The sequence below is a fragment of the Pipistrellus hanaki genome (assembly GCF_964339955.1).
Source record: "Pipistrellus hanaki genome assembly, chromosome: 20".
Lineage (NCBI taxonomy): Eukaryota > Metazoa > Chordata > Mammalia > Chiroptera > Vespertilionidae > Pipistrellus > Pipistrellus hanaki.
The window spans coordinates 78,349-93,463 of NC_140522.1; the positions used below are offsets into that span (position 1 = coordinate 78,349).

The 15,115-nt window shown below is 48.3% G+C and overlaps 2 protein-coding genes across 3 annotated transcripts; one reads left to right on the forward strand and one right to left on the reverse strand.

Moving 5' to 3' along the window:
- Positions 1–132: 132 nt before the first annotated feature.
- On the reverse strand, positions 133–8,924 carry TMEM183A (transmembrane protein 183A). Of its 2 annotated transcripts, none has more exons than XM_084868626.1 (8): positions 8,706–8,924; positions 8,492–8,581; positions 7,196–7,363; positions 5,662–5,821; positions 4,630–4,810; positions 2,524–2,604; positions 1,784–1,939; positions 133–774 (listed from the first exon to the last, which is right to left on the reverse strand). In XM_084868626.1, exons 1-8 carry the CDS (start codon positions 8,812–8,814, stop codon positions 589–591), a joined length of 1,131 nt encoding a protein of 376 aa, XP_084724752.1. In that variant the 5' UTR covers positions 8,815–8,924; the 3' UTR covers positions 133–588. The 2 variants fall into 2 exon arrangements, with proteins under 2 accessions (XP_084724752.1, XP_084724753.1); XM_084868627.1 differs by having other exon boundaries at positions 5,662–5,818; positions 8,706–8,921.
- A 75-nt stretch (positions 8,925–8,999) lies between these two features.
- Positions 9,000–14,730, forward strand: LOC311614105 (alpha-1,3-mannosyl-glycoprotein 4-beta-N-acetylglucosaminyltransferase-like protein MGAT4E; the record flags this gene model as incomplete). Its single annotated transcript, XM_084868625.1, has 4 exons — positions 9,000–9,576; positions 10,631–10,818; positions 11,518–11,674; positions 13,631–14,730. The coding sequence occupies exons 2-4, from the start codon at positions 10,660–10,662 to the stop codon at positions 14,728–14,730; spliced, it is 1,416 nt and encodes a 471-aa protein (XP_084724751.1). The 5' UTR covers positions 9,000–9,576; positions 10,631–10,659.
- Between the last annotated feature and the right edge of the window lie 385 nt (positions 14,731–15,115).

Consider the following 15,115-nt stretch of genomic DNA (forward strand, 5'->3'; position numbering starts at 1 on the left):
AAGACACAGTTATTACTATTACTATTTTCAGCCTCATGCAAAAAAAAATACCTAAAATCACAAACTGGCAAAATAATATTTATGTGATAAATATCCAAAAATTATTTTTAAAGAAAGATACACAAGCCAACCTTATAAGATTCTGAAAACCCTGTCACCTGGTTTATTTCTGGAGAAGGGAAAAGGGAGAATAGTCACTTGAATTTGAGGGGCAGCTAAACTGGAAGCCACAGTAGCAGCAATTCTATGCCTCCAAGGTTCCTCTGATCCAAAGGGAATGCTTCAACTTCCTTGTTTGATTCAAGAGTCTAATCTTTTCCTAGAGCAAGATCATCCATTTTCATCGGGATAAAAGAATAAAGAACAACAAACTCAATAGCACCAAGTGAGTTGAAAACAGAAATAGGACCCAGCTTCTCCTGTCAGATGAAACTCTTCCATCAACATACGTTTAGAAGTCACGGTGGTCTTTCCTCTTGAGTCAACCCTCCTCCCTCGCCCAGCAGGAGCCCCAGGAGCCTGAAGAGCATGTGCATCACCAACCAGAGGAACAGTCCAGCCACCCCCGTCACAGGACAGAACACAGGCCTACGCTCTCAGGGAGAACGGGTACTGAGGGTGCCACCAGTCAAAGAGCCGAACGCTGTGCACCGGGTCCAGGACGACTTGCACACCCTGCTCGCTGCGCAGTTTCCGACCCCCGTGCACAGGAGTATCCTGGAACACCAGTCTCACTCGATGATGCCGCATGTCCGTGCTCACATTGATCGTGAACTGGAGGGAAGGGAAAGCAAATGGCATTACACCCCACACCCAAACTGAACAACCTTGTTCTCCTACAGCCCCCTCTGAAATGAGACAGTCTGGAAAAAATGTGCATTGGCAAGGCCACAAGATAATCCCTGAAAAGATATAAAAAATTAAGTGTGATTTTATAAGTTCTGCTTAGTTTGATATAGTATATAAGTAGGCTAAGGAATGCCTCTCCAATGGATGAATAAATCAGGATATATGCACAAAGACTACCACCAAAGCCAACTTTTAAATATTGGGTGAGAGCTGGATGGCTCGAAGGGATTTTAAACAGATATTGTTGAGCAAGTGAAATCAAGATTCATAAAACACACCCAGATCCCGTTTTTGTTTTCTCGGTAAAATATACCACAAAACCTCTAAATGTTGATGCGTGTGCAGGTCCACAGAGAACAATATGGGTATCAAGTACCTGGTGTGTGAGTGAGACACAGCTAGGTCAGTAACGTGGCCTGCCTAGAGGAAGGGGACAGGGGCCTACAATAAGAGCAGCGTGGATGACATCACACCAACCACTGCAGAGGGGCCGAGTGCACATGCACAGATCAACAGACGCATTAAAGAACAATCCCCAATGGTAAACTGCAGCGGTAGGTTATAGGTGCACTACTTAAATTCTTCAAATGAAGTATGTATTATTTATTTTACCATTTTAAAAAAAAAAGCTATATAGGGCTCACGTATGGCCACATCCTTGTCCCTAGTAGGATAATGTTTCTCACATTATCAATCTCTACAAAGGAGATGCAGAAACATTCCCTTTGCTACAGAGAACAGAGGTAAAATATCTCAAACATGCGTAACTTCTACACAAATTTGTCTGTTTCCAATACACAAGTCTGCTTTCAGACTTTTTAAAATCTTCATTAAAGATTTCTTCTTCAATGGTTAAATCTACAAATTTCTTTCAAACCCTAGGTACAGTTAAGAGTCTGTGCAAGAGCGGAAGAGACACCCTGTCTCCACTTACCAGGGTGAAAACCATCCCCATGACAATGGGAATAAAGATGAAATTGAGAGTGGTGACCTGCAGGAGGCAGCAGTCATGGTCGGGGTTGGTGTGAACATCTTGGTACTGAACAGGAGGCTGCAACCCTCCCACGCACTTGCTCTTTAACCTGGGGGACTGAGGAGAACGGAAAGTTAATCTCATGGCTAAAAGAGCATGTTCATGGACAAGACTCCACCAATGAAAATTCTATGGCTCAACTGATGCCGAGACCCATGTTTCTGTTTTCTCCTCTTTTCCTATGTACATGTTTGTTTCCATAGAGATCGAGAAAACCTACCCTTTGAGAGGGGCACCGTTGGATAGGCAATGTGGCAGTGGGTGCAGTGCTGCAGTGAGATGGTGTTTCCTGCCACCCGACAAGAAATGGGAACGTACGGCTCTGTCAGAGGCTCTCCAGCGTCTGGAAGACTGAAAACTCCCTGTGACGCCCACTGCAGACAACATGTGCTGTACAAAGGGCGGCACCATGGCTTCCGCTCCCAGGCATCCTGCATGGCTGAGCTCCTGGGCCAAGGGCCCACCCTCCGCATTCACCTGCTACCCCTGTGTTCTCTCACAGGAGAGTTCCCTCTTCGTCTTCTCTTCACGGCAGCATTACAGGTTTTGATGTGTATTGTATTTTAATAAGTTAACTTTATGCCTAGTTCAACTTACTAGAACAAATATCTGAAAAACAAAGAGGAGATACAATTACGTACCTGTTTTTTAAACTTGAAGTTGAATTCCCACATTGGTTCCTGTCTGTTCCCAACAATCTTCCGGCACCAGAAAAGCAAGCACTATAAGAAAACAAACCAAAAATAAATAAAAGACAAAAAAGAAAAATAGTCTAAATAAGGCAACAAAAAAATAACCAACAGAACCCTTTCTGGTTGCCAGCTCTAATGCTATGGGCTCACTCTGGCACAGATAGAGGCCCGCCCCCCAATTTGACGCTGTGCAACGTGAAGAGACAGTCCCAGGGCTACTCAGTCCAGAGAAGAGGGACCAATGTAAGTCAACCTCAGAGGCTGTGCAGTCGACCCTCCTCTTTAAGAACAGAAACATGGTCTCTAGGGACTGGGGCACTCTCTTAGTCAGCAGGCCACTCCACCAGGCAAGGTGGGATCCAAGGCAGGCCGAGAAGGCCAGCTCTGGAATCCACAGGAGCAAGCCACTCGGGACCCTCTGGGAGCCGACCGCCAGGGTGGACACTCCAGAACCGGGCTGGATTCAGCATGCCCCTCAGTGAAGGCAGGCTACAGCTAAGTGTAAGCACAAGAAGTCAAGTACCTCCCAGGGGGTAAGGGGTGGGTCGTCCGCCGTGCCAGCTGTCCTGCCCTTCAGACATGCCCTGTACGTCCTGATGTTCCATCAAAAATAATGGGCTTGGCTTTAAGGGGCAAACACTTCTGCTGCCATCACAACGGCTCCAGTGTCCCACACAAGCTATGCTACTGAAAAGAGAGAGAGGGAGAATCGTATACGAAAAGCTGGAGTCCGGGAACATGGGACCGCTCCTTCAGGCGTGCTGGCAGCTCCCTGAATGCCATGGGACTGTGGCTGTACAGGTGGCAAGGCCACGCGTGGGACAGCTGCACTGCAGGTCCCACGTCCTCTTCAAAGACCTCTAACCACAAGGCACAGAAGAAGCAGCCAGGCAGCCTGGGCTCACTATCTGGGTTAGACGCTAGCTATCATTCCACACTGCCTGTAAGAGCTGCTAGGCGGTGATAAGAGAGTGAAGACACAGGTCCTTTAGGACTGGGCACTGGAGCCGCTACGATGTGCCAGCACGAGTTTGCCCGGTGCTGCTCTGCTTCCAGCAGCCGACCTGCCCCTGGCTGGTCAGCGCTGAGGCGATGCCCTCCTCATCAGAGTTAGTCTGACCCTATCACTATCCAGGAGGGTGTGGGGGACTGTAAACGTGACACAATACACTGTCCACTCACATTACAAGCAGAAACAGCTGCTGGGTGAAATTCTACCCCAGCCCTGTATCCATCAGCTGTCGTGATATTGAACTGAGCTCCGCTCATGGTCCTGACCACCTCCATTTGCAACCCTGGGAGGAACCTTGATGAATAACCTTGAAATCAGTGGTACCTTCTAATCAATATGTATCAGGTAGAACATTATCACACTTGGGCTACACTAGGGAAGAAGAATCATTGTACCATCCAAAGCATAGAAACAAAATACAAGAGAGTAGAAAGTGCTATAGAACACCAGATTTTGTGTAAGCTGGGAATAAAAATTACCTACAGACTCAAAAGATACAAAATTAAACAATATTAGTTGGGGGGGGAGGGTGGCGGGGACATCAACTGCCCTGAATCATAGTATCTGCCCTACAGAAAAGAAAGAGAACAGACCAAGGCTAACATACCTACGTACAGTCAGAATGCCAGCAGATGCTAAGAGAGCAGGTCTACACCAAGACCCTAAAGCAGGTCAACAAGTAGGGAAATGCAGACGTCCATGTCCCGAGAAGAGAAAACCAGTAAGCTGTGCGCGTTCTACCTCTGCCTCGTGACTTAAAACACTGAGAACGACAGCTGAGACCTGTGAATGTGTTCTTCCTATCCCACACCTTCAAAACCATCTAACGTGGACATAATGCATGAAAGTAAGACAAAGAGAATAAGGAATATGATACAAGCATGAGGAAGCCAGGCCGGCATGGAGACGTGAAAACCCTGAGCCCTGTTAGTCCCCTAGCAGCCTGGCACCCGCAGGCCTACCCCCCACCCCACCACGGAAGCTGAAGACACGCCCCACGAACAGGCCTACCGCACATGAGCCCCACGCGGATTCTCACTTACTTTGGAATTCTTTAACGTGCTGGGCGTGCTTTCTGGAATGGCTGGGTGTTTGGAGATTCGAGCAGCGAAGGGCTCGTACATATGGTACAGAGATCGGATCACACATGCACGGAGGCAGCGCAGCTTCTCCATGGACTCTGGGCGCAGGCGCAAAGGCAGGGAGGCATCCAGCGTGTAGTGCCTGAAACACGACACATTACTCCTACCAACTTGTGGCCTGTCTCTCCGGCTCCAGGACAGTCTCCTGTGACTCCTGATCTCATTGTGACTTCGCGCGCTCTCTCTCTCACACACACACACACACACACACACACACACCCCACCATCTCTTCACTTCTCAGCTACTGTTGCTATGTGAAACTCAATTTAAATGTACCTTATAATCCTGTACTTCTCCATCTTTTTCAAAATTTCTAATTACCTGTATTTCACCCTAAAAAGAGGAAAGTCTTAGCTTTGCTAGGAGTTCCAAATACTTCAGACCCTGTCCAGAAGGCATACCAAGTTCTCTACTTCCTTCCCACCACATTCTGACAGCTCCTAAACTCACTACACTTCTGTACCCAGTATCAAGAACTAGCCCTCCTACTAGTCACACCATCACCCTCTCCTCACCCCTACAAGTGTATGTAGGGCAGCTTAAGAACAAACTATATGGTACTTCAAGACAACCAGCAAATATAAGAAACTAGTCTAGCTGGAAAGACAAAACGGGTGGGCATCTGAAGCTTTTGAAAATCCCAGCCAAGACAACCCCTGAGGAAAAATCAAAGACAGTTCTTCTAAAACGTGAAGCAACACTTTTGTGGCAAATGGATACTGGATCAGGGGAGGAGACAACCACAGGAAAGACTGTTGCCTCGATGAATTAATAATATGAATTTTAAATGAGGGTCTCAAGGAACCCAAAGCCAGGCTCACACCAGGCCTGGAGTAGAGAAAGTGCAAAGATCACCATCCCAGGAGCAGTTTCACATCACAAACAGCATAAAATCAGCTACACAGACAACAGGGAGCTCCCTGTGGCCGCACCTTCGGTACAACCTGGTCCAAAAGGCAGCAGTGCAAGTGACAGTCCAGGCATTCTTACAAATCAGGGAAAAATTCACAATGTCCTCGGGACGGATGTAGGAGGCCAGCAAGAGCCAAATATCCATGGGGTACTCTTCACCCCCAGCCCCATCCAGGTCTTCTGAAACAGAAAAAAAGAATTATAATCTCTGCCCTAACTTAGTTAAATCACCTTCCATAAACTCTGACCTTCTATTACACACGTATCTAAAACCCCCAACACTTAGATTCTCCCAGGTCTTGCACAGCTAAGAAAAAGGTTTAAAGGTCCAAGGAACGCCGGGACTGGTTTGGCTCAGTGGATAGAGCGTCGGCCTGCGGACTGAAGGGTCCCGGGTTCGATTCTGGTCAAGGGCATGTACCTTGGTTGCGGGCACATCCCCAGTAGGGGGTGTGCAAGAGGCAGCTGATCGATGATTCTCTCTCATCGATGTTTCTAATTCTCTATCCCTCTCTCTTCCTCTCTGTGAAAAATCAATAAAATATATTTTTTTTAAAAATAAATAAAGGTCCAAGGAAGCCTCTCAAACTCATCACTTCCTGCTTATTCCAGCTGTTGGAAACGTTTGCTTCCTGTTGCCCCAGTGAATAGGTCTCGTTTTTTAAGGCATTTACTTAATAATTATTTATATGCTATTTTGAAGTTTTCAAAGTAATGTTGCATACATTAAATCATTCAATCCAAAAGCTAACCTTTAACCTTTAGTTCAGACCTGTCATAGAACTATCCAAAAACCAGATTTCTTCCTTCTCTTTCCTGGGCAAAAGCCCCTACACCACCTGCCTATGGCTGCCTCGGCTTCTCTAGGTAATTGCTCCTAGCAGTTCTTTGACTCAATCAGGTTCTTGAGCTGAGTTCTTCTTTTCAGAGACCAAGGCCTCTAAAGAAACATCCTCTTTTCCGGTTCCTATCCTTTCTTGCAATCATTATCAGGCTCTATCTATCATGTCTGGGCCCCACCTTGTATCACATTACATCACTCTCTGAAAGAGAGGACCCCAGCACTTCCTCCCCTGAGACCCATCAGAACTTTCAAGAAGCAGAGAGCTATTAAAAATTTGCCTTGAGAGCCGAAACCGGTTTTGCTCTTTGGATAGAGCGTCAGCCTGTGAACTGAAGGGTTCCAGGTTCGATTCCGGTCAAGGGCATGTACCTGGGTTGCGGGCACATTCCCAGTGGGAGATGTGCAAGAGGCAGCAGATCGATGATTCTCTCTCATCGATGTTTCTCTCTATCCCTCTCCTTTCCTCTCTGTAAAAAATCAATAAAATATGTTTTTTTTTTAAATTTGCCTTGAGGGTCAAAACTCAGTAATTATTAAAGAACCGTGTTTTAAACATAATTATTAAGAAATTTCAAAATGTCGAAATGGAGTCAGTAAGGAAAAGCTTCATGGCACGTTAAACCCTGTCCAACTCTCGAGATCCCAACTCAGATTCTCTACTGCAGTCGCCACACACAGGACTAAAGAACCAAAGCAAGCCAGCCCCGCACCTCTGTGCCTCTTGCTCTTCTTCTTTCTGGAGACAGGCCTCTCGTGGATGCTCTCCTCTTGCACATCCATCTCGTCACTGCTGTCCAGGACATCGCAGGGCTCGCCGGCCCCCGAGAGGGCTTCCACCGCGGGGACCTGAGAGGCTTCCAGGCCGCACAGAGACTTTACTGGAAGGAAATGAGGAACGGGTGAGAAGGCAGAGTCCCATCCAGAGACATAAACGGCTTAGGCAGGACATCAGCATCCACGAGGGGGGAGAGGGGAAACAAAAGAAATAACCAGCATGAGAGTCTGCTGGAAAAAAATCTGAGACTCTAAAAAGGAAGAAAATTAAGCAAATTAAAAAAAAAAAAAAACCTAGAAAGCAATGGGCAAACGGACTCCTGAAAAGTGCCAACCTCCGAGGCGAAGAAAAAGGGAGTGTATTATTCTCCCACTATAACCTGCATGGGCTGAAACTAAAGGCCAGTGCTGTTCTCATTTGCATACATCCTGAGAACCAGCGTTTTGAGTGGCACTAAATCCAGTTTAATCACGTTCTTGGCTTGGAGACAGTAGGTGTCATAAAAACACAAGCTTCAGTGCTTGAGTGTGACCTATGAACCAGGAGTTCCGGGTTCGGTTCCTGGTCAGGGCTCCATCTCCAGGGTGGGGTGTGCAGGAGGCAGCCGATCCATGATTCTCTCTCATCAAGGATGTTTCTCTCTCTCTCTCCCCCCACTCTACCTTCCTCTCTGAAATCAATTAAAATATATTTTTTTAAACACACACGTCTCAAGGATATGTAAGTACAAAGCTTGAAAGTAAGAGAAACGGGAGAAGAAAAAGAATAGATGTCAAGGTTCTTCCACGAGAAGCAAAAACTGCAGAGCTCGTGGAGGACACGGCAAACTGCAGGAAAAAGACTAACCAAGCCGAAACCGGTGTTGCTCAGTGGATAGAGCGTCGTCTGCGGACTGAAGGGTCCCGGGTTCGATTCCGGTCAAGGGCATGTACCTTGGTTGCCGGCACATCCCTGGTAGTGGGTGTGCAGGAGGCAGCTGATCGATGTATCTCATTGATGTTTCTAGCTCTCTATCCCTCTCACTTCCTCTCTGTGAAAAATCAATAAAAATGACACAGGACATTTCTGCTGCACAAAGTGCTGGCGCTCCCGGAATCTATGGAGCAACCCCGGGGAGAGCCCACTCGTTTAGGGAAGATGCCCCAAGGGCTGCAAGGACGACACTGATGGAGCCCCGGGAGCAGAACGCCCGGTCCCGCGGCCCGAGCCCGGAGGCCCGTCGGCAGCCTACCTTCCTGCTGGACGGCGTTGGCGACGGCTTTCTTGACTCGTCCGGACCTCACGACGGCCGGGTCCGAGTTGGCATAGTCCGCCACGGTCACTGAAACAAGCAGGAGCCTGTGAGGCCTTCTCCGTTCAGCGTCCCCCCCACCCCCCGGCGCCGGGCCCGGCCGCCTCCCCGACCCCCAGCCCCGGCGCCGCTCACCGCCCCGCCCCTCGCTCACCTCGCCCCGAGCAGGCGTCGTGGGCCCGGAACTTGAGTCGCTTCCCGCGCTTGGGCATGGCGGCCGGGTCGGGGCGAGGCCGCCCTAGCGGGCCGGGACCCCGGGCCATGTCCTGGGCCCCCGAGCCGGCTCCGGGAGCCGCGGGACAGCGCCGCTCGGCGCCGTGGCCATCCCGCGCCGCAGGACGCCGCTCTCGCGATGACTCATCCCGGGCGCTGCGTCCCACCGGCGCGACGTCCCCTTCGGACGCCAATCAGCGACAGGCGTGGTGACGTCACCATTCTGCGCTGTCCGGGCTGGGTGCTCGGGGCTCGGGGCTCCGCGATTTGCACCCTTTACACAGATGAGACTTTTCCTGTTTTCAGCTCTGTTGCTTCTCCAGGTGTTTACCAAAGATTTCTCTGACCATTGGCATCTTGATTTTTACTTTTTTTTTCCAATTGACTCGGTGTTTTACATTGAACATGTATCGTAGTTATACTTGGGGAAATATCAATGAAACTATTTTTATTGGGAGAGAAATGTGGCGCCGTTACAGTCCACAGCCTTGGATCTAGATCGGAAACCCGTGGAGCTGATAGCAGGACTTACCGCTTCCTGGGGACCCTCCCTGAGGGCGGTGCTAGGTGCGAGGTGGAGTGGCCAGGAAGACAATGGTTGTCAGGGAGGCTGTCATCTGAGAGCAGTGACCAAGTTGGTCCTGCCTCAGAGGATGCATATTCTGCCCCATCCCAGCCTCTCCACTACTACCCAAGCACTACATTTTCTTCTGTTGACTTTGGGGAAAGTCCTGAACACTCGGGAGTGTGGAGTTGAGTTCCTGTGTACCCAGAAAGAAGGAATCTGAGATGGAACTACAGCTCTAGTCAAGGTGATACATGATTTCCTTGATGCCTCTTCACACTCCCTGGGGAACGAAGGTGCCTCTCAGAAAGGGAGTTGGCCTCTTGGATCTCTGACTTGATCCCAATCATAGATCCTTAATAAGTGCCTGTTAGGTTCTCCAGAGAAAACCAACAGGATATATAGAAAAGAGAGCTTTATTATGAGGGACTGTCCCATAAAATTATGGAGGATGAGCAAACCAAGACCCATGGTTTTTGCTGTCTATAAGTTGGAGGCCCCAGGAAAGTTGCTGGTGTAGTTCCCAGTCCAAATCTGAAGGCCTGAGAACCAGGGGATCCAATGTCTGAAAGCAGAAGAAAATGGATGTCCCAACTCAAGCAGAGAGACCAGCACACACAGCATGGGAATCCCATAGGAAAAGAGAAAGGGTCAGAGAGAACAGTTGAAGAAATAATGGCTGAAATCTTCCTGAATTTGACGAATATACAATGAGTGGCCAGATTATTATGATTTCTGAACGCATAGTAATCAGGCCACTCAGTGTATATCCTATATAATAAAAGGCTAATATGCAAATTATCCTCTTGACCAGGAGTTCGACCAGCAGGCAGGCTGGCTAACCACTCATGTCTCCTCCCCTTGGCCAGGCTGGCAGGACCCCACCCATGCACCAATTCATGCACCAGGCCTGATATGAGTTCAGGGATCATAATAATCTGGCCACTCAGTGTAAACTTCCAACAACAAACTCCAAGTAAAATGAATTTAAAAAGACCCACGCCAGGCCACATAATCAAACTTTCAAAACAAAGAAAGAATCTGAAAAGCAGTGAGAGAGAGGAATAATCACATACAAGGGATCCTTAGTAAAATCAACAGATAAGAAGTTGAGCTGAAACTTCAGGCCAGGCCAGGGTTGCTGGCCCGATCCCCAGTGGGAGGCATGCAGGAGGAAGCCAATCAATGATTCTCATCGTTGATGTTTCTATCTCTCCCTCTCCTTCTCTTTTCCTCTCTGAAATCAATAAAAATAAAATTTTAAAAACACATTACTGTCCAATGGTAACTTTTCTCGACAGTGTAAGTACAGACCTCTGAGTGAACACCCATGGTCACAGATGAAGAAGCCGCTGTAGGCCCTTCCCACCGGCGCCATGGCACCATGAGAGACGTCCTGTGCATGCTCCTCTCTGCGGCGGCAGCACTGTTCTCAGTCTTCTACTTCATTCAAGAAAACCCTTTTGACACGACAAGCTTCCTGTCCTTGGTGAGTACCAGAAGCTGTGGGTTGAGCAAAGTTGAAGTCCATGGACTGAGAAAAAGGAGAGTGTCTAAGTGTCTGTCTGTGTGCAACAGTCACTAACATTGTAGACACTCACAGGAGAAACATGATAAAGCCTGATGACTCAACATATTTTTCTTTGATGGGGCAATAAAGGAAGTGGCACTCTGGAAGAAAGAATTCAGGGATGGGAAGAAATTATACTTCTTTCCTATGGTTTCAAAGTTAAATCACTTTTCCAAGCCAAGAAAAACTGTAAGGGGATGAGAAATTTCACCAGAACCGAGAAAAGAAAAAAAAAGGGGGGGGGGGTGAACTTGGAGGGTGAAGGGTTTAGACTGGGGCATTGCAGTGGCATCACTCTCTCTTCTCATGCCGAGCACATGCTTTGCCCTTCATGGGATTAAGTGGCCCATATCAGACTAGTCAGAGAGATGACTGTGGGGGAAGAATGGCGTGAACTGAGACGATCTCATTTCCTACATGTAACCTGGACTCCCTTCACCACAGGACCCCTAACCTGTACAAGAATCCCCAGGGTAGGACTTTATCAGAAGATAAGGGAGAAACCTGAGCAACCTGCCTGTATCCTGGAGATGTTTTATTATGTGATGCAGAGCAGAACCCACCCAGCCATTCTTCTCAAAGGGCAGGACTCAGAGCTGCAACTTACTCTCTTCTCAGGAGGAAAAGGAGCTGGTAGCTTGGCAGAGAGCCCGGATGCAGGTTAACCCTGGTAGGACACGCCACCTGCAAACTTTCAAAGTTATGCAGAAAAACTCAGAACCACTCGAAAACGTGAACTCCTGTATCTTGATCGGAGCCCCTCCAAGGAAAAAAAGTGAGTGTGCACAAGGGGTCTAGACCATGAAGGGGCGGGACAGGCAGGTGGAGAGCAGGGACTTATGACATCTGGCACAGTAGACCACTCCCCTGTCAACACTCTCTCCGATTCCTTCCAGGATTCCAATCTCTGGTTTCCCTCCAGCCTCACTCACAGATCCTCAGTGTCTTCTGCTGGTTGATCTTCTCTCTCCAGCATCTAGATGTTGAGGTGCCCAGAGCTCAGTCCTTGTCTGGACTGCCTTGGTGGCCTCACCCAGTCTCACAGCTTTAAGTACCATCTATAGGCCGATTACTCTCACAATACAGCTCCAGCGAGATCTGTCTGTGGTCTTCACTGTCCTCTGCAGTTTCCTTTTCCCACCACGGTAAAAGGACACAGATCTCAGCTGTCGCTAAGATCTGTGTCTAGACAACATGTGGCCTCTGATCTGTCAGCTCGGTTGGACTTTGTTGTTCCCTCTGCTCGGCAAGCTTCCCTTTGGGACTGGACCCTCCTGAGGTCAGACTATGGCACTCACTGGATCCTCATAAGTTGCAATGATAAGAAAAAACAAACCATAACACAGAATAAGCTTTTTCTGACTCAAAGAGTTTTAGAATTCAAAGGGCAAGACTAAGCTATTATGTTAATAAAATACAGTTAAGTTCAAGGGGGCTGAAGAATGTTGGCCTTAATTATACAAGAACTCTGCCCTGGATGGGTAGCACACGCCTATTAGAGTGTCATCCCAATATACGAAGGTTGCAGGTTCAATCCCTGGTCAGGGTGCATACAGGAAATAACCAGTGAATGCTTGGATGAGTTGAACAAATCAATGCCTCTCTCTCTCCCTCCCTCCTTCTCAAATCAATAAATTAAAAAAAAAAATAAATAACACAAGAATGCTGAATAAAGAAAAACTTTTTTTCTTCAAAATCAAATGCTTTTTATTTTTCAATTAGCAATAATCCCACTTTATATAAACCTCACTGGCTATGATGCTGTACTTTTTTAATTAAATGTGCTATGAAATATCAGTATGAACTCATGATGGTATTTTCTCTCTTTAGAAATATATATTTTGGTTCTATCCAATGTCCTAGAAATGAGCCTTTTGTTACATAAATACTGTTTTCCACTGAAAATAACCAGGCAATTCCAGGTCCAGGGCGGGAAACGTCCCATCAGATAGCAAGGAAGCCTTTAAAAATGACTGAATTTGTATAAAAAAGACTCAGGATCCAACTTGCCATGTTAGCTCTGCCCTCTCCTCCTGCTGCTGTGAGGGTTCTTGCTCCATCCTGGGGTCCCACCAGCCCAGGACTCACCCATAGCCTCTCCCCAGGCAGACCTTCCACTTTACGTAGAAAATCGTAGCACTTTTTTGCCTGTGATGGATGTTGCCACAGCCAGCCCCTCAGTGGTCAGTGGTCCAGTGGTTCTGGAAGCAGTCCTGTGGCTGATTTATCCAGGGGACCATCCCAGGGCTCACACCTTTCGTGTGGCAGCTCGAACTTAGAATTCCTCTGAGGCTTTCAGTATGAAACGACATCTGTGCATTTGTTTTCTCTGTGTGTCTTCTGAACTATGAATTCTTCTACTTAAGACTTTTTCACTACCCCCTGTTCCATGTTCTCTATCTTCTGGGAATTCTGCAAATATTACAGTTCTCTAATGGCAACCTTTCTGGTGTTTCAGTGGGACTCTGGTTGAGGAGACATAAATGCAAATGTTTTTAGTTTATCATCTTTATTTCTCCAACAATAGTTTCTCAAAGGTAATGATTATTTTTTTAACTCACAACTCATGACCAGATTAACTCCTAACATAGTCGTGGACTGGGGGAGAAAATGTACAATAACCACAGGAAGACATTAAGTTGGTGTACGCGAGTATCACGACCTCACCCGTAGCAGCTATGTTCCTCACTTCCGTAAGCTGACAAAGGTCCTCTCTTCTTCCCAACCCTAGAACTGCTGACCATAGGGATTTCCTCAGGGCGGCATCCTGAAGGGAGCAACCTCGTGGACACCCTGCAGTCTCTCTTCTCTGCTTCCTCCTCATCCGAGCGGAAACACTTCACGGTTCTGGTACACCTAGCAGGCTCTGACCCCAAATGGCTTGTTCAGATGACGTACAACCTCTCCGCCATGTTTCAAGCACACATCCAGGCCAGAGAGCTGGTGGTGATCACTACTCCTCTCACCAGCTACCTCCCTTTGAAGGATCTTAAAGTGACCTTTGAGGACCCTCCTGGCCACGCAGCCGTCCACTCCAAGCAAAACATGGACTATGCCTTCCTCATGAACTTTGCCACCCAGCACTCCGACTACTTCCTGATGGTTGAAGATGATGTGAAATGTGCCCCCGGATTTGTCACCCACATAGCTACTGCAGTATCGGCCTGGGCAAACAGACCCTGGCTGACTCTGGAGTTCTCCCCGCTGGGCCTCACCGGGAAGCTCTTTCGAACAGGAGACTTGCCCCGCTTGGTTCACTTCCTTCTCCTCTTCTACCGAGAACTGCCCTGGCACTGCCTCCTCGCCCATCTTCAGGACCTCACGCGGCACACACCAGTTGAGTTCCTGCCCTCCCTCTTCCAGCACGTGGGCAACTCGCCCTCCTTTAAGGAAGAGGACACTGGCTCTCCCAGCAACCCTGCTGCCTCCATCCACACCAGCCTGAAGGCTGCCAATGACTCGGTCCCCTCACATGCCTACAGCCTGAATGAGACTTTCTTTTACACCCAGGCGGCTGAGCCTGGCAGCCATCTGACCGTGGTTTTGGATGTACCTGCCCACGTGTCCCGAGTTCAGGTGCTGACTGGCTCTGACCCGAGAGGCTGGAACCAGCTAGAAGAGGGACAAGTAGAACTGGGCTGTGACGCTACAAACAGGGTCAGTGACTGTGACGACTACACTCTGCTGGGGCTGGTGGTGAATGGCATCCTGAACAAGCAGGTGCTGTCTCCCATGTTGTCAGCGAAGAAGGTGAAATGTGTGAGACTGCTTGTGACAGCCGCTGCTCCCTCAGGAATAGTGGTCAGGCACATCCACCTCTGGACCAACTGAGGTTTGAGTGATAAATGGAAAAACCACCAGGAGTGCTGGGAGTGGTCAGATTGGAGGTTAGAGTCTACAGAGGTTAAACAATCAAAACAAAATTAAAATACTGAACGTGGGTCCCTTCAGGATTGTTCATTCAGAAGAGGGGTGTTGAAAGGCAGAGTGCTCTTGGTCCCAGAACCACTGGTGGACGAGGTGGGCGTGTTAAAAGCCTTCCTGGTTTACTCACCAGACGGTCTACCATTCGGAATTCTTCCCTTGGAGCAGGAACACCAGACTCGCAGAAACAGCAGGAGCACGTGGGTAGAACTGATGGATGCTCACATCACACGACAGGAAGGGGGTCTCTCCACCGGCAGAAATGGACTCATTAAAGGCGGAACTTCCTGTG

Bases quoted from the DNA above. Each gene is read 5' to 3' on its own strand.
- TMEM183A (XM_084868626.1), bottom strand. From the start codon at position 8,814: ATGGCCCGGGGTCCCGGCCCGCTAGGGCGGCCTCGCCCCGACCCGGCC. The intron at 8,582-8,705 runs GTGAGCGAGGGG...TGCTTGTTTCAG, and splicing joins CGACGCCTGCTCGGGGCGAG to TGACCGTGGCGGACTATGCC. The intron at 5,822-7,195 runs GTGCGGGGCTGG...TTTCTGTTTCAG, and splicing joins GAAGAGCAAGAGGCACAGAG to AAGACCTGGATGGGGCTGGG.